The sequence below is a fragment of the Octodon degus genome, unplaced genomic scaffold (genome assembly GCF_000260255.1).
Source record: "Octodon degus isolate 3935 unplaced genomic scaffold, OctDeg1.0 scaffold00062, whole genome shotgun sequence".
Classification (NCBI taxonomy): Eukaryota; Metazoa; Chordata; class Mammalia; order Rodentia; family Octodontidae; genus Octodon; species Octodon degus.
In genome coordinates this window covers 12,368,917-12,386,910 of record NW_004524638.1, presented here as the reverse complement: position 1 = coordinate 12,386,910, position 17,994 = coordinate 12,368,917, and the positions used below count along the sequence as shown (strand labels likewise).

Here is a 17,994-nt window from a genome sequence, read left to right as displayed (position 1 = left end):
TTTCGTATACACCTTTTCCATTCCACCATTACCATATTCTTTTGTAAAGGTTAAAGAGTAGCCCACATAAAAACAGACTATTGCTTAGTTCTTGCTAATGCATAATCATGCTTCTTTCCACTTGTAACCCGGCGATCCCTGATCATTCTTGTGCAGACACTGCTGTGTGTATATACAAATAGATCCAGAGTTTAAATTCTTGGAGCTGTAACTGAGTCGAGCGATGCACGCATGCCAGAAGCTGCTGCACACTGGTGCGCGGCTGACCAAGGCGAGTACAACTCTTGTAATCAGAAGGCCCGTGTTTCATCTCACCGTTGTCAACACTGGATATCACCAAACACTGTAAACAGTGTATAGTCTGAGAGACAAAAATACTACCTTGTCTGCTTGGCCACAATAGTCTACAACGCACTGTGTGGTTTAAATCACAGAAATTTATTTTCTCATAGTTCTGGTGCCTCAGAGGCCAAGAGGTTGGTGCCGGGCCCCAGTAAGATCCGCTGACTGGCTTCCTACATGGACATTCTCATGGCAAGAAAAGACAGAGGCTGCAGAGGAGCGTGCTTTCTGAGCTCTGACATCCTTCTTAGAAGGGCACTAATCCCACCACAGGCCCCACCCTTATAAGCTCACCTAAATCCAATAACCTCCCAAAGCCCCTTTGTCCACGTACCATCCGCCGGGGGCTGCAGATTCAACACACGCATTTTGTATCCCCCCCCCCCCCAAGCGCAGTCACCAACGAGGCAAAGCCCTCACGTTCTCCCCACAAAACTTGCTTTGGTCCAGTATCCACATTCTTAGCTCTTCAGATGGCGAAGCTGTGATTGGTAGCAAAGTACCCTTTTGGAGCAAGAGGCAGGCACAGGGGTAGCACTCACAACCGGGTCCACTCTGCAGGGGGGTTTCGGGGTCCCTTTGGCCTTCCGATGCGCAGGTTGAAGCCTGGGAGAGTAGGAAGGTTGCTGGCATGGGGTCCCATGCAGAAGCTGAAGCTTAAAGAGGTGGCCACTTTGTAGGCCCTCCCACTTCACTACAGGGACATTCATAGGTCTCTGACAGACTGTACCCCACTCTTCTGCCCTGTTAAGCTCCTAGGGTTCACTCAAGAGTGCAGAGCACGGTGCCCCTGCTCTGTCTGACTTACCTAGCCCACCAGTCTGAGCTCTATCTGCCACATCCTCATAAGCATCAGGTCCGGTAGGGCTTTGGTCAGCAGGACCTGTGGGCGAGAGACACAAGTGGAGGGTCAACAGTCCCAGAGGGTCCCGACTCCACCCAGGAAGGAAGGAAGCCTTGAGGAGTGGTGTCCAGAGGGAGTGTGGGCCATAGCCGTGACAGGTTGGGGACAACGACCTTTGGGCCACCGGGTAAACAAATATGTTGGCACCCCCAGAGGCGGAGATGGGACGCAGATTTGCAGCCTGTATCTGGTCTAGGGATGCTTCCTGGTGAACGAGGTCCTGCACAGGTTCAGCGTGGCCAGGTAATGCAGGGGGCTTGGGTCCCGGGGCTGCCGGTGCCCTCGGGGCCCATGAGGGAGCCCCGGCCTGACCCGCCCCCCAGCTCTGCCCGCGGCCTGCCAGACCCTACTCACAGCTGCTGGGCCGCGCCCCCTGCGCCTGCTCCGGGTGCGCTCCGGGCTGCTGCGCGCGCGGCGCCACCTGGCTATAGAGCGGCGTCTCCACCGCGGGGCGCTCGCTCTTCTCCCGGGCGGTGGCCGGGGTCCCGCGCCTGTGCACCACGGCGTAGGTATCAGCCATGGCGAGGCTCTGCGTGGCGGGCATCGAGCTGCTCCTGCAGCGGGAGCAGAGGAAGTGAAACTGGGGCAGAGGAAGCGAAGAGGGTGTGGCCAAGGCTCGGGCCTGCCGCGGCTTCCTTCTCCCCGCGTCAGAAAGGAGGGAAGGGGCTGGCGGCTGGGGCAGAAGCAGGCCTCTCTGTACAGTCTGGCTTCAGTGTCCAACTAGCATGCCAGTGGGGCGAGCCCAGGCCAGCCTGGCAGGTGGGTATGTAGGGCAGGATACTGGTATTGATGGGTCGTCTTTTCTGTGTAAATGTGAATCAAAGAAGGAAGAAGTGGCATTGTAGGGGAGGAGGGGACACTAGCCTCAAGGATGAGGTAGGTCGCTGAGCAGGGGCAGGTCAGCTGTGTCCGAAGCACTGACCGTGAACAGCACTGAGAAATAGTTGCCAAATTCATCCCTGACCGGCAGAGCAAGGGACAAGCTGACCTGGGTGCAGGCCTAGCCTTAGGGGTAGTCAGCGGGATTCTTGGGGTCCAAGAGTCCTGTGGGGAGGGCTCCCAGGGCTCTTTCACAGACAGAGCAACAGTATCTGGTGCACTGAAGAAGTGGGAGTCTGAGAAACTGAAAGGCAAGTGAGAAGGCTGTGTGCAGGTACCTGAGGACCCTGCCAGGCGGGCAGGGACTGGCAGGAAGGGCCGGGGAAGTCCGCAGGGAGAGGGCGTCATCGTAGAGTGGAGCGCAGTTCTGGGGGTACAAAAGGAGAGGGTGCTGGGGCTGAGGAAGGAACCGGGGCTCCTCCTGGGGCTCCAGGGGTGTGGCCTCTACCTCCTTGAGGTTCTGGCACAGGGGGCTGGTTCTCTGGAGTGCTGAGTGGAGCATCTGAGCCACTGTGTGGTGCAGGAACCCATACTGCTCCTGTTGGGGTGAGAGGTCGGCAAGAAGGGAAGACACGGGCAGGAAGGGCGGAAGCTGTGTCCTGGGGAGGAGACCAAGGCCCAACCTCTGTCTGCACGAACGAAGGCCGCTGTGTCCGCATCTCAAGGACCAGGTCGCAGAGGCTGAAGCTGGCTGGGATGGTCTGCGGCAGAGAGAGCAGCGTGCGAACGGGGCACGGGCCACGGGGGCACCGCACAGCGCAGGGGCCCCGAGCATACCTGGGTCAGGAGCAGCTGCCTCACGTAATCGATGGTGCACAGGACACCTGTTCGCCCGCAGCCAGCACTGACAAGTGAGAATCAGAACAGGTTCAGTCAGGGCCTGCTCGCGACCCCTTGTAAGTGGAAGTGTTGGGAGCTGGCGTGAGCGCCCTCTCCGCTCGCAGAATCCCCAGATTATAACTTTGAAGTAGACATTTTTAAAATCACATATTGATCGAGCACCCACTGTGTGCTTATTTCCAGCAGGGAGCACAAACGCTAACAGCAAATGCCGTTCCACGCAGCGAAACCAAAGAGCTCGCACACTAGGTTACTCAGGTGGGCAAGACTGGTTATCAGGCACGACCGGAGGCGAGCTTTGCTCCCCGCCCGCTTTCTGCCACCCTAGAGCCTCATGAGGCATATTCCCTAACCTGCAGTGGACACACAGGGGCCGGGGGCTAGGTCCGTGGAGGCGTCGGGCTTCCTCTATCATTGTGAGCACGGTGTCAGGATTGCTGGGGACTCCACGGTCTGGCCAGGACATATACTGCAGCTGGTGCACAGAACGGAATTCCTGAGACAGAGGACCGAAGAGAGGAGGATTTACTGAGTGCCTGATACACCTAAGGCCCGGCGCTAAGCGTCTTCCTTTTAAGTCTGCTAGACATGGCTGGGAGCGTAGTTGAGAGTCGAGCACCTGCCCTGGCTGTTCGAGGCCGTGGCTTTATGCCCATCCACACAGCACCCAGTCCATCAGATCATCCCCTACTGCAAACGTTCACTTCACAGAGCGGAGCAGGAAGGAGGAGCTCCGCCCCTGCAAGGCGCCCTGACCTGCCCCTCGCAGTACCTTCTGGAATGAGACTGCCAGCGTCCTGAGGATGACGTCTGCGTTCAGAGCTGCTTCTTTCGTCTGAGGTTGTGGGCAAGTGGGAAGAGGAAGAACAAGAAAGAGAACAGATTTGCCAGAAGACACACAAGTAGAAAGAAAAGCATGCATGGGGCTGGTGAGATAGCTCAGCTTAGGCAAGCATGCAGTGACCGCGGTTTGATCCCCGGCACCATATGCCACACCAGCCCTGCCCCTAGGGTGGGCAGAGCCGGCCACTAAAGAAAGAAAGAATACAATTAAAAAGAGAAAGAAAAACACTATTTAAAAATACAAATAAACATAAAACTCATTTAGTCCAAACAGCCTCCAAAAATTTCAGGAAGGAAACATTTGAGAGAAGAAAAATGCATTATGTAAGACCATACAAGCCTATTTTCTGTGAAAAAAGAGAGAACTTGTCTTCTAAAACAAAAGTTGCATCATGTTTTTTACTTTTATTATTTATGTATTTATTCATTTATTTTTTCTGTATTTTAGGGAAGAGTCTACAGGGTGTTCAGGGTCTACTGCTAGATCAGACTCCAAGTGATCTGCCTGTTTACAGCCTTCCAAGAGCTGGGATTTGCACCACCACACCCAGTCCCAATTGCCCCGTCTCAGCATGCTCCAGAGGCGGGCCGGCACAGCAGGCCTGGGGATCGAACCCCGGCCCCTGCACCTGCATGCAGGTGCTTTAATTCGCTGAGCTATTTGGCTGGCTCTTGTTATTTATTCATTTTGTGGACCGGAGATTGCACTTGGGCTCCTGCACTTGCCAGGCAGGTGCTTATGCCGCGAAGCTACATCCCAGGCCCTCATTGTGTTTATTAAGTGCTAACTGCATGGGACAGGAGACATTTCCCCACATTCTTCTGAAATGTGAAAAGTCGTAAGAGAAGAAAGAGGCAGATCACTAGGGGTGATCTAGTAGTGAGACCCTGAACACCATGTAGACTCTTCCCTAAAATACAGAAAAAATAAATGAATACATAAATAATAAATAAAAGCAATAAACATGATGCAACTTTTGTTTTAGAAGACAAGGGTTTCAGGAACCCAAATAGATACTTGAACATTATAGAGATAACTGTGAATGAAGCCAAAATGCAAATTCTGAGGGCTGGAGATGTAGGACAGTGGTACAGCACTTGCCTACAGAGAACGCGGCCATGGGTTCCACTGCAAGCGCTAGAAAAACAGACAGGGTGACAGACACGCCAAGGCGTTGCATACGCTGAGTTCTGAGTATTTTCGGGTTAACATCAATACGCTCTCTGAGTTTGCCACTGTGGGCAAGGGCTCCTCCCTCTTGGTCCAGTCCAAAGACATTCCACCTAGCAAGCCTTCCTTGAAACCTCCCACAATACCCAAGTCCCGTTAGAACCCTGTCACCATCTCTGCCACAGCTTACCAGTGTGATGCAGAAAGGCCCGATCTGCAGTGGCTTTTTTTCCTGGGGCCAGTAACGTTCACACTTTTTCTGCAAAAGGCAAGAAAGGCAGGGAAGTGAGTAAGGAAGATGCAGGAGCTTCACAGTTCCAACCCCTTCAACACCTGGGTGCTGCTGCTGGTGGAGATAAAGGCAGCTGTAAGTGTGCCAGAGCCTGCCACACCGAAGCGCACCCGGCACACAGAGCCCCAACAGAGGCAAACTGAGGACTGTGTCCTTCTGGGTCACAGCCCACAATATCCACTCCAAGCTGCAAGAAACAAGGACAAAATGCACGAGCCACTATTTTCACCACAGGCTGCCTGTGTTAAAGACCTGCAGGCCTTGCCATGCTGGAAGACAGAGAACCCCAGTGACCCCACTAAATTGAAAAGCCAGAGATGATGGCTGAGGGAGACCAAAGCAGCTATAATTTGGACTGCAGAATCCTGGGAGGAAAGCTATGTGAAGGAGCAGAAAAAAATTCAAGGCTTTGGCTAAATAATTATCTGAGTCCATACAGACAGCCCGAAAAGAGTAACCTCTCAAGAAAGCATAATGATAACTAAGAATCTGTAGGATAAACATTTCCTAGAGTTCATAAGTGAACAGAAATAATTTATATTCCCTCCAGTTAAAATGTCAAGGCCATATTCATTCTGAGGCACATTTAATAGCTACTTCAGTAATCAAACATTAGAAGCAGAGCTGAATTAATTCTAGAATAAGGACTTCTCTAGACATGCCCTGGCAAACTCAGTCAGGTGCAGAGTACTGTGGTTCGATCCCCGCTCCACAAGCTGCACCAGACCCACACTTAAGGCAGCCTGAGCTAGCAAAAAAAAAAAAAAAAAAAAAAGCAAAGCCTTCTTGAATTTTAGGGGACTTGGGCAGCATTAGCTCAGTTCTTTAAAGCTCCTGCTTGGGCAAACCCAGTCAGGTGCAAGGGACCGCAGTTCAATCCCCAGCTCTACATGCCTTACCAGATCCACCCTTAAGGCAGCCTGAGCCAGTACAAAAAAAAATTAATACTCTTTCTAGACATGCCCTAAAAAGCTTAAAAACAGACTCCAGCAGCAGGAGGCATACTTCACTGGCAGAGAGTGCTATTAGCCTCATCAGAAAGCCCCTGACTTTTGTCCACAGCACCAAGGGAACAATGAACAACAAATAAACAACCCCCCAAAAATGATTAAATATCAAAAAGAAACAAGTAAAACTTATTTCCAGAGGATGCACTACTGGGTATTGAGCCCAGAGCCCAGGCATTTACTCTATTACTGAGCTACAAACCTGACCATAGAACACTTTTGGAAAGGACAGCAGTGCCTGCTGACAAGTGCAAAGTCCTGAGTTCAGTTCACAATAGTGGTGGTGGAGGGGAGAAGAAAACAGAGAGAAAGCAAAAGAAAAACAGCAATAACAACAACAACAACAGAATCCAACATTAACCTGTGTGAAATGTTAAATATCAAGCATTTGTTAAACATTTATTATACATATAAAGAAGTAGGAACATGTACTCATCACCAGAAAAAAAGGCTCAGAAATGACCGAGATGAGGAAGGAAGCAAGGTCTTAAAGTAGGTATTACAAATACATTCAAATAGGCTGATGAGATGGCTCAGTGGTCTAAAGCACCTACTTAGAACAAGCTTAGGAAAGCACAGGGACCGCAGTTCAATCCCCCAGCACTACATGCCAGCCAGCCCCGCCCCCTGGTGGGCTGAGCTGGCCACACACACACACACACACACACACACACACAAAATAAATAAAACTTTAAAAAACAAAACAAAACAAAAAAAACCCCAAATACATTCAAAGAAGAAAAAGAAAACATGAACATGACAAGGAATGAAAGATACAAAAAAGCCACAGTGAAACCCCTAAAAAAAGAGAGAAAAAATATTTGAATTGAAAAAAGTTACTAAAAGCAAATTAGATGCCAGAAGAAAAAGCAGCAAAAGTATAGCAATAGAAAGTATTCAAAATGAAAAAAAGAAGACTGGGGAAAAACAACAACAACCATACAATCAGTTTTATGTGGAACTACAACACAATTTCATACATACATATATCTAAGAAAAGAACAGAGAGAGGACAAGAGCTATAAGTAAAGAAGTAATAGCTGGGCTGGCGAGATAGCTCAGTATGCAAAGCGCCTTCTTGGGTGAGCACAGAAACCAGAGTTCTGTCCCCCTCCTGCATGCCCTGCTGGTCCTGCCCCCAGGTGCACTGAGCCATTGAATGAGTTCGGGCATGGTTGTGCACACTTATAATCCCAGCGCTGGGGAGGCAGAAAACAGGAGGATCACTGTGAGTCCAAGCTGCGCAGTGAGACCCTGAACCAAACAGATAAAACTGAAAAAAAGTAATACTGAAAAATTTCCCTAATTTGATGAAACCACGGACTTAGGCAAGAAAGAGAAGACAAACATAAAGCAAGCTACACTGATGCAGATCATAACCAAAATACTGAAAAGCAACTATAAAGATGGAAATCGTAGAAGAACAAGGCACCCACAACAGGTAAGAGCAGTAGCAGAATATTTCTGAATTCTCCAGGTCATAAAACCATAATGTCTTACAAGTACAAAAGGAATAAAAAGGGAAAACAAGGACTGGGGATATAACTTAGTGGCACAAGCGCCCACCTGGCAAATGCACAGTCCTGAGTTCAATTCCTAGTACTAAAACCAATCAACCAAACAATAAAACAAAAACCTTTTTAAACAAAAGTCAAGCAAATTCACTGGAAGCAAATCTGCACTGTGAAAAATAAGAAAGAGAACAAAAAGGTAGATAAAGATATTTCTTTAATTTTACTAGAGTTAAAAGATGATCTACTCCATTTTGCCAAACACTTAAGGAATGATAAAGAGAAATCCTCCACATACTCTTGCAAACACAATTGAAAAATGAACATTATCCAGGATAGACATTGCATGAGGCCTCGTAATAGCCTGATACCTAAACCACGCCAGGATAACACAGAAAAGGAAACTATTAATGAATGTCTCATGGACGCAGACACAAATATTCTCAACAAAATACCGGCAAAGTACCAGTTAGCAGAACCAATTAGGAGATATACCAGGAATACAAAGTTGGCTCAACCTCTATAAACCGTTGAATATCATACATCGCATTAATAGACTACAAAACAAAATCACAATCATCTGAATAGGTGAGAAAAGAAAACATTACAAAAACAGACACCCTTTCATGATAACAACATGAAAGGAACTAGAAATTGGAAGATTATTCCTCAACATAAAAACAACATTTACACAAATCCCCCAGATAACACATGATGAAGCTAAAGCAAGTAGCACAAGACAAGCAGCCTTTCTACTTTCTTGAAGTGGAAGTTCTAGCTAATATAGTTAGAAAAAGCGAGCAGGAAGAAATTGGTGGGTGGGTGGGTGGAGGCAAAGCAGAAGAGACAGAGGAAAAGAAGACAAGCAAGAAGAGGACAGGGAGGGCTGGCGAGATAGCTCAGTAGACCCCAGTCCTGCATGCCATACCAGCCCTGCCCCAGGCACACTGAGCAGACTATAGTGCATGCCTGTAATCCCAGAGCTAGAGAGGCTGAAAACAGGAAGATCACTACAAGTCCGAACTGCATAGTGAGACACTGTACCAAATACTGAAAAGGAAAAATAAAATTTAAAAGGAGAAGAGGACAGGGAGAAGAGGTAGAAAGCGGGGGTGGGTGTAGTAGAGAGGGAGAGGAAGGCTAGGTAGGTAGCAAGATTGGGCAAATAAGAAACAAAAGTATTTTGATGTACTGTTGAAATGATTTTATATATAGAAAACTCTGAGGGCTGACCAAGTAGCTCAGTGGATTACAGCACCTGCAAGCAGGCACAGGGGCCTGGGGTTCGATCCCTGGGCCTGCTGTACCGGCCCTGCCCCCAGGGCACACTCAGATGGCAATTGAGACTGGGCATGCCTGTAATCCCAGCTCTAGGGAGGCTGTAAACAGGCAGATCTCTACGAATCCCATCTAGTGGTGACACCCTGAATACCCTGTAGACCCCGCCCTAAAATAAAAGAAAAAGCATACTATAAAACTCTGAAGATTGCAACACACTATTAAAGCTGTACAGCTGCAGATACAAGGTCAGTGTGGAAAACCATTTTCTGTGCATAGTGCAACTAGTTTGTAGTAAACAAAACTTACAATAACATTAAAAATCTACAGTACATAGAAGTAAATTTAATAAGCACACACGCATTCCTAGACCAAGCACTACCAAGCGTTGCTTAGGGAGGCCTGGATTAACCAAAAGGCACTTATGCTGATGGATCAGAAGACAGTATTGTTCAGGTAGATGGCAGATCTTCCAAATTCTCCTACCAAGTCAAACGCCAGTGGAGTAAAATTGACAATTCAGAAGAAAACTTCCGTACTTACTGTCACCTAATTTTCTACAAAGGTGTCAAAGCCATTCAATGGCAAATGTGTGGTTTCAACAAACGGTGCTAGGTTCCAGGAAGACAGCAGAGTAAACAGCAGAGGAATAGAAGGGGAACAGAGCCTGTGGGCGCAGCCAGGACCCGAAGTGAGAGCTGAAGCGCACGGGGCAGTGGAGAGAGAGGTCTCCGAGGAAGACGGCAGGCCAGGCCGCGACTCACCCTGAGCCCCGATGCGCACCGTGGGAGGGGTGCTCAAGCCTCAGAAGCAGGGAGACCACTGTGAAGGCCAGGCGCCTGCGCGGAGAAGCAGAGTGGTGGACGGAGCAGCGAACACTGAGGCCTGCAGGGATGGTGGCTCACACAGCGTCAGGGTCCCCAGGAGAGGACGCCGGCTCAGACAGGGGCCCACTGAGCTTGGAGCCGGCTGGCTCCTGAAGCCAGCCGCTCCCAGCGTCAGGGTTCGAGGTGGCAAGAAGTTAAGGAGCTGAGTGCAAGCTGCAGGCAGCATACCAAGTGCAGGGCCTGAACAAACTGGGTTCCAGCCTCCCAGCCAGAGAGCAGCGTGAACTTCAATAGAACTAAAAGCTGCAGGACTGCTGGGATTATCCACCACCTGCCCGGAATCTGCACCTGGCTTGCTGGATTAATCAACTGGGACCTGCATTTTGACCACTCTGTCTACTGGTGACAACCAAGACATATCCTGAATGGACACTTTTTTCCTTTTTTTTTTTTCATGTTTTTTTGTTGATTGGAAGCTATTGTTTTTATATGAGTGGGAAAACTGTTTCTAGTGTTTTGTTTTTTTTTTTAATTTTGTGCAAGGTTTCACTACACAGCTCTGACTCATAGTGATCCCCCCTATTGTCAGCCTCCCCAGTGCTGGGATTACAGGCATGCACCACCATGCTCAGCATGCCCAGGGGTGGACTGGCACAGCATGTGGTGCCAGAGATCAAACCCCGGTCCCTGCGCTTGCCTAGGCAGGTGCTTAGTCCACTGAGCTACCTTGCCGGCCCTCTAGTTGGTTTTTGTGTTGGTCTTCTGTTCTTGTTTTTATTTTCACCTTCTCTCTTTCCTTCCTGTCTTCTTCAACAATTTCCTAGAGTTTGCATAATCTTCCTTTAATCTCCAGGCTTGCTTCTCAGCTCTTCTTCTCCATCTATTTCTCTATTTTTCCTACTAGCCCCTTTTACATTTTCTCCCCTGAGGATAAAATCACAACATTGAGGGTTCATTTACTGTACACAACTTTATGATTCGTTATGCAACCACAAATCTAGTTCATATGGCTTAAGGTGGCAATTAATAGTTACCACAGTTTCTCATTAACTAGTCTGTGTCTGATGCTATTATAATTGCTGATAATACTCCAGTAGCCAAGGTGTCATAATTGTTCTAATCAGTTGTTTTTCTTTATATGCCAGGACCAAGACTGCCCCAGGGTCATACCACAGGCCAGTGCCAAGGAGCCAAAGGCCAGGCCAAACAGACAATAAAGCCTCAACCACATCAACTGAAGAAGCAAGATCTTGCGAAAGACTCAAAACCCAAAGGCCAGATACATGTAGAAGATATCTCTGAGAAGTAGTTACTTCCTAAGGGATCTAAATTCTTTTTTATTTTATTTTATTTTTGATACAGGGTCTTCTTGCTGAGACAGGATCACTCACAGTGATCCTGTCTCAGCCTCCCTAGTGCTGGGATTGCGGTCGTGTGCCACCATGCCCAGCTCCAGGGCTAGCACTGAGCACCCAGGGTTTGGGGGCTGGCACAGCATGGGGTACTGAGGATCGGACTTGGGACCTTGTATGTTGCCAAGAAGGCACTTAGGCCACCAAGCTATCCCTCTGGCCCAAAATTCTTACCATATGTAATTTACAAGCATCAACCCAGAAATTAAACTGGAAAAAAAAAAAAAAAACCAACCCAACAAACAAACAGATAATGAGGAGAAAATTAAGGAAGATGCAACTCCAGACTCCCAGTTCACCAAAGGTGAGCCCAGGGGGCAATGAGGTGGTGCAGCAATTTGCTTGAGCAGTCGCTGAAACAACTGAGCTAACGGGCAGGCCCCCTTAACTGCGGGTTTTTTTTTTTGTTTGTTTGTTTGTTTTTTTTGTGGAACCAGGGATCAGAACTCAGGCCCTTGTGCTTGCCAGGAAAGCACTTATTCTACTGAGTTACCTCCTGGCCCCGAGGTGCAGCAACTTGAAGGCCATCCCCCTGCACGCTCTGAAACAGTAATAGCAGAAGTAAGAAAGCAAGTGATGATGCGCTAGAAAAACATCAAATGAGAAATAATTTTCTTAGATAACACAGATGGTGACCAAAATGAAAGAAAGGATTAGTGACTCTAGAACTGATACAGATAAAAATAGAGGAGGAAGAATCTAGGACTTTGGGCCCATGAGATAGCTCAGTGGTCTTACGCACCTCCTCAGGCAAGCATAAGCAGGGGCAGGGTACCATGGTCCAATCCTTGGCACCACATGCTGTGCCAGCCATGCCCTCAGGGTGGGCTGAGCCAGACCAAAAAAAAAAAAAAAAAAAATCCAGGACTTGGAAAGCAGCCCCACCAGTAGAACCCAGACACTGGTCCCTCCTCTGTAATCAGTGGGCCAAGGGTTCTGGGAGAACACCAGTCCCACTGGAGAACACCGACCAGGGCACACACACTGGCCAGGCATGAAGAACGAGACTGCACAGTGTGAAATACGAGCTGGCAGGTGGCAAGTTCGTTGACCCAGCATTGTGGCGCAACGACACACATCATGAAGCAGGTGGGGGGGCTGAACCCCTTGAGGGCTTTTTTAAAATTTAATTTTACAGACTGGGCGTGGTGATGAGTGCCTGTAATCCCAGCACTTGGGAGGCTGTAGATAGGCGGATCACTATGAGTCTGATCTAGTAGTGAGACCCTGAACACCCTGTAGTGTAGACCCTTCCCTAAAGTACGGAAAAAAAAAATCACAAAAAACCCAACTACAATATATGAATGGCAATGGAATACCCATGTCTGACAAAAGTAAACAAAAAAGGAGGATATAAATGAAGGACCATTTTATAGTTAAAAAATTTAAAAAATATATATGTATACACACACAAAAAATAGCATAGCTATACAGCTATTTTCTCTTAGTTCAGTGAGAAGAAAGTTTGAACTAAGTGTCTAGAGAAGCTATCGTGCCTGCATTTACTCTGAAGCTACCACAAAGACAACAGTGTGCAATGTGTTAACTATTATAAGTGCACTACTAACCTGTTTTGAAACCATCTTATTGCTACTTCTTTTTCAATACAATATAAAAAAATAAATAAAACTTAATTTTACTTTATCCTTGTTTTTACCTGCCTTTAATTCTGTAAAGAAATCCTTTATTTATTTGGCACTGGGTCCCGCTCTGCGGCTTGCACTACAGCGATCCTCCGCTCTCGGCCTGTCGGTGCTGGCATTACGGCACGCACGTGCCGCCGTGCACGGTTCCCACGGCCAGCGCGGCGTGCTTGGACCCCTGAGCTATCTCCCAGCCATCTCTCTGCCTTTTCATTGTCCTTTCTCTTATTATTGTTTATTTTTTCTGTCTTTTCTAAACAGCTATGGAGAACTGCGTCTTCAGAAAGCTATCCCATCCCATAAATCCAAAGACCAAGTTCAGAGAAACCCTTGAATATTTCTTCTTTCTTTCTTTTCTACCCCTTACTCTAGTTTCCAGCCCTTGCGTTTTCCTCTGTCCTCCCGCCTTGCTTCTACTTCCTTTCTAGTTCTCTTTCTTGTATGTACTATCCTCCCACTACAGGGTAAAACTACGCTACCACGCAGAAAGACTGTATACACACTCCTCATTTATGGGAGTGATACTAGTGATAAAGGTGTCTAATACCAAAATTCACAAGGAGCAGCACAGAAAACAATTAAAAACTTTATTTTGAAATAGAAAATGACAAAATGAAAAATCAAACACAATCTCAGACCTCTAGTCCACACAGAACAAGTCCAGGAGACACTGGCATAGAGGAAATTGGAAGACGCACACCTGAAACTTCTGAAATGACAGCAACTGGGATAAAGAAAAACAGATCCATGAGGCTATCGAGGAAAACATATGAAAAATAATCTCTCAGGTTAAAAAAATGACAATCATAATGAAGGAAGTGCTCAACCTGTCTAGAAAAGACAGATAAAATGTAAAGGAGTAGAGAAAAACAATGTAAATCTTGAAAGTACAATACAGTAAAGCAGTAGTGCTGGGCATATAGCTCAGCAGCATAAGTGCACGCCTGGCAAGGGCAAGGTGCTGAGTTCAATCCCTGACACTGCAAAAAACCCAAACCAAACCAAAACAAAAAGGCTAGCTGGGGAGATAGCTCAGTGCTCTAAGTGCCTCCCTGACGAGCACAAGCACTTGGGTTTCAGTCCCCAGTAATACATGCTGTGCTGGCCCTGGAACCTCGGGCAAGCCATGCCAGCTGCCAAAACTGGGAGTGGAGGGCTGGTGAGATGGCTCAGTGGTCTAAAGCACCTACTTAGAACAAGCTAAGCTAAGCAAAGCACAGGGACCGCGGTTCAATCCCCCAGCACCACATGCCAGCCCGCCCCACCCCCTGGTGGGCTGAGCTGGACACACACACTAAATAAACAAACAAACAAATAAATAAATAAATAACGGAGTGGTGGTGCACACCTGTAATCTGAATGCTGGGGAGGCTGAGGCAGCAGGAACACTACAACGATACTCTATACCAATAAATAAATAAAAGACTTTTTTAAAATTGAAAAAAATAAGGGGCCGGGGAGATGGTTCAGTGGAATAAGCACTTCCCTGGCAAGCGCAAGGGCCTAAATTCAATCCCCGGTTCTGAAAAAAGAAAAAAAGAAAAAAACAGTATGCATGAAGGAGATTCAAAGAGCTATCTAGGAAATTAAAAATTGCATTGAGACCTGGCAAAACCATTTGAACAGAACTGAAAAAGAGTTTCAAACTTTTAAGACAAGACCATAGCTAGCAACCATGAAAGGAAAGATCTCTTAAAAATAATAAAGGGTGGGAGATAGCTCAGTAGAATAAGTGCTTGCCTGGCAAGTGCAAGGTCCTGAGTTCGATCTCTGGTACCATCAAAGAATGAATGAATGAATGAATGAATGAATGAATAAATGGTGGGCTGGTGAGGTAGCTCAGAGAACTAAGTGCCTGCTTAGGCAAGTGTAGGGATGGGGTTCCCAGTATCACATGCCACACTGGCTCCGCACTAGGCCAGCCACCAAGTCCAGGCATAGTGGTACATGCTGTAATCCCAGCACTGGTTAGGCTGAAAGTAGGGGGATCACTAGGAGTCCGTGCTGCATATGACATTAAAATAATCATAATCATAATCATAATCATAATCATAATCATAATCATAGGGGAACAATGCTGAGTCATGGGAGCTCAGGAGCTTTAGAGAGCTGCTCAAGAGGGCAGAAACTCGCCCCCACTGATGGAGCCATGCTGACCCTTGTGAGCCTCAGTCAGTTTCTTGGGAGGGGAGAAACCCTCCCCCAGCAAGGGAGCCGTGGTGAGCCTCAGGAGCTCCAGTGAGCTGCTTGGGAGGGGAGAAACCCTCCCCCACATCTCCTGGAAGCTAGTGTGGGAAGCACTCAGGATGCGACAACCATCTTGTCCAGAGAAGCCAAGGTAAATCCACTCTACTAAGGGAAATACTCTGGATACAAACTCCTAATCTATGACTGATTCCATTATATAACACTGGGCTTTGATCCTATGGTCTAAGGTACAAAATCAATAGTTATACAGAAGATCAGCTTCTAAATTACGTTTATTGCTAATTGTACTACAGTAGCTAGGATGTCATATCTGCTGCAACCAGTTACCCTCCCTTCTGTAACAATATTGGGAAGCTCTGGGGTAATAAAACCACACAGGCTCACAACAAAAGACTGGGAACTATGCCAAACAGAATCCAACATCTCACTCTCTATTAATTGGGAAGATAGGATTTTGGGAGAGATACAAACCAAGAATTTCCTACACAAGATATCCCTGAAGTACAAACTATTCCTGGAGAGGCCTTGATATTATTAATATACTTACCTGTTACCCAAACTCACAAGGATGACCACAGAAAACAAAATTTAAAATTTTTTGAAATATAAAAAGGTAAAACAAAAGCACAAAACACAATCTCAGAAATCCAGTCCCAGACCAAATCCAGGAGATATCAACATAGAAGAAATTGGAAGTCACACATCTGAATTTTCTGCAACAATACAAAGTGAAGTAAAAAAACCTAACTCCATCAGGCTATACAACAAATAAGATCAGAAATAGTCTCTCAGGGAAAAAGAAGCAGTTACAACCACAATGAAATAATTGCCCTATAATACCTAAAGAAGATATAGATAAAAAATAAAGAAGCATGCTAAAATGATTGAAACTTTATTTATTTATTTATTTATTTTGCAGTACTGGGGACTGAACTCAGGACCCTGCACTTGACAGGGAAGCACTTATTCTACTGAGCCATCTCCCCAGGGCCCTGATTGAAACTTTAAAAAATAGATAAAAAATAAAGAAGCATGCTAAAATGATTGAATCAATCTATCTTTCTTTCTTTCTTTCTTTCTTTCTTTCTTTCTTTCTTTCTTTCTTTCTCTTGCAGTACCAGGGACTGAACTCAGGACCCTGCACTTGCCAGGCAAGCACTTATTCTATTGAGCCATCTCCCCAGGCCCTGATTGAAACTTTAAATGAACAGTACAGGAAAGAATTTGAATGCATGAAACAGATTCAAACAGATATCCAGGAAATTTAAAATTTAAAAATGCTGACAAAACCACTTGAATAAAACTGAAGACAGACTGTCAGATAGCAATGCAGCTAATGAATGTAAAAGGAAAGATCTCTTAAAAGTTACAAGGAACCAGGAAATAACAATTCAATAAACTTCAAGATGATGCAAAGAAAAAAATATAAGATTGATAAGTGTCAACTAAAAAGAAGTCAAAACAAATGACAGAAAAAGACCATTTACAGAAGTAATAGCAGAAAATTCCCAAATATAGAAAAGAATCTGACAGATAGTGAGACATCTAGAAATCCAGTTAGTCATAAACAAAATAAATCTGTACCCAGTCACATAATAATCAAGATCCCAGAAATTAATCACAAGAACAGATGATTTAAAGCTGTTAGATAAAAGAAACAGATCACCTATAAAGGAGAGCACATCAGAATCATGGCAGACTTCTCAAACAAATCATCAAGTCAAAAAGAGCTTGGAGCGGCTGGTGAGATGGCTCAGTGGTCTAAAGCACCTACTTAGTACAAGCTTAGCAAAACATCCACACACACCCACACATGCAATAAATAAATAAATAAATAAATAAATAAATAAATAAATATTTTTTTTAAAAAAAGAGCTTGGAGTGAAGCAGTTGAGGTTCTGAAAACAAAGTCCAACATAGACTGATGTAACCTACAAGACTATCTTTTAAAATCAATAGAGAGAAAAAAAAATCAATAGAAAAATAAGGCAGCTCCACAACAAAGAACAACAGAAGAAATTCATGACCACCAAAACAACCCTACAAAGAGTACTGAAAGATATTTTAGAAAGAGATAAAAATGACCACAATTCCAATGACAATAGAAAGGAACTACAAAACTTAGCAAGCAATTAAACAGAGGAGGAAAGTATGGAACCAACACCAGGAAAATAACATGACAAAGATAAGCCAACACAAATCGCTTATGAATACTAATATATAATGCTTATGAATACTAATATATATGGCTTCAGTTCACTAAAGGAAACAGACTGGCAGAATGGATCAGGAAACAAGATCCAACAATATGCTGTGTTGAAGAAACACATTTAAGTGGAAACTCAGACTAAAAGCCAGAGGATGAGAAGCATACTTTATGTGGCAGGAACAAAGAAAAAAGCAGGGGAAGCTATTCTATTTATAGCCAATATAACCATCAAGTCATGAATCACTAAAAGAGATAAAGAAGGTCACCACATACTTGTTAGGGGAAGACGGTGAGAGAATCAGATAACAATCATAAATACGTGTGCACCCAATGTAAGAGCACCCAACTATATAAGACAAATTTTAACAGACATGAAAAATCAAATTAGCCATAACACAATTTTGCCAGGGGGCTTTAATACCCTATTTCCAGAAAGAGATAAATCAAACAAGCAAAACAATCAGAAAAAAAAAAAAAAAAATGGAACCAAGTCAGTGAGCAAATGGACTTAGTGCACCATTGCAGTGTCCAACCCAACATGAGAACCATATTCTCAGCTGCACATGGATGTTCTCGCAAATAGAGCACATGCTAGCCCAAGGCATATGCCTCAGTAAATTCAAAGCAA

The 17,994-nt window shown here is 45.7% G+C and overlaps 1 protein-coding gene across 4 annotated transcripts in view; it reads right to left on the bottom strand.

The window, feature by feature from the left end:
- Window positions 1–417: 417 nt before the first annotated feature.
- Window positions 418–17,994, bottom strand: part of Ptpn18 (protein tyrosine phosphatase, non-receptor type 18) — a 30,502-nt gene continuing 12,925 nt past the window's right edge. Inside the window, exons 6-15 of one of the 4 annotated variants that reach the window (XM_023718744.1) lie at window positions 5,170–5,238; window positions 3,738–3,800; window positions 3,319–3,467; window positions 2,903–2,969; window positions 2,749–2,826; window positions 2,574–2,663; window positions 2,404–2,492; window positions 1,601–1,800; window positions 1,151–1,225; window positions 418–948 (exon numbers count right to left, since the gene is read on the bottom strand). In XM_023718744.1, coding sequence (XP_023574512.1) covers window positions 881–948; window positions 1,151–1,225; window positions 1,601–1,800; window positions 2,404–2,492; window positions 2,574–2,663; window positions 2,749–2,826; window positions 2,903–2,969; window positions 3,319–3,467; window positions 3,738–3,800; window positions 5,170–5,238 — 948 coding nt within the window. In that variant the 3' untranslated portion in view covers window positions 418–880. The remainder of the gene's footprint in view (window positions 949–1,150; window positions 1,226–1,600; window positions 1,801–2,403; window positions 2,493–2,573; window positions 2,664–2,748; window positions 2,827–2,902; window positions 2,970–3,318; window positions 3,468–3,737; window positions 3,801–5,169; window positions 5,239–17,994) is intronic. The other 3 variants (XM_004634468.2, XM_023718745.1, XM_023718746.1) reach the window with 3 other exon arrangements.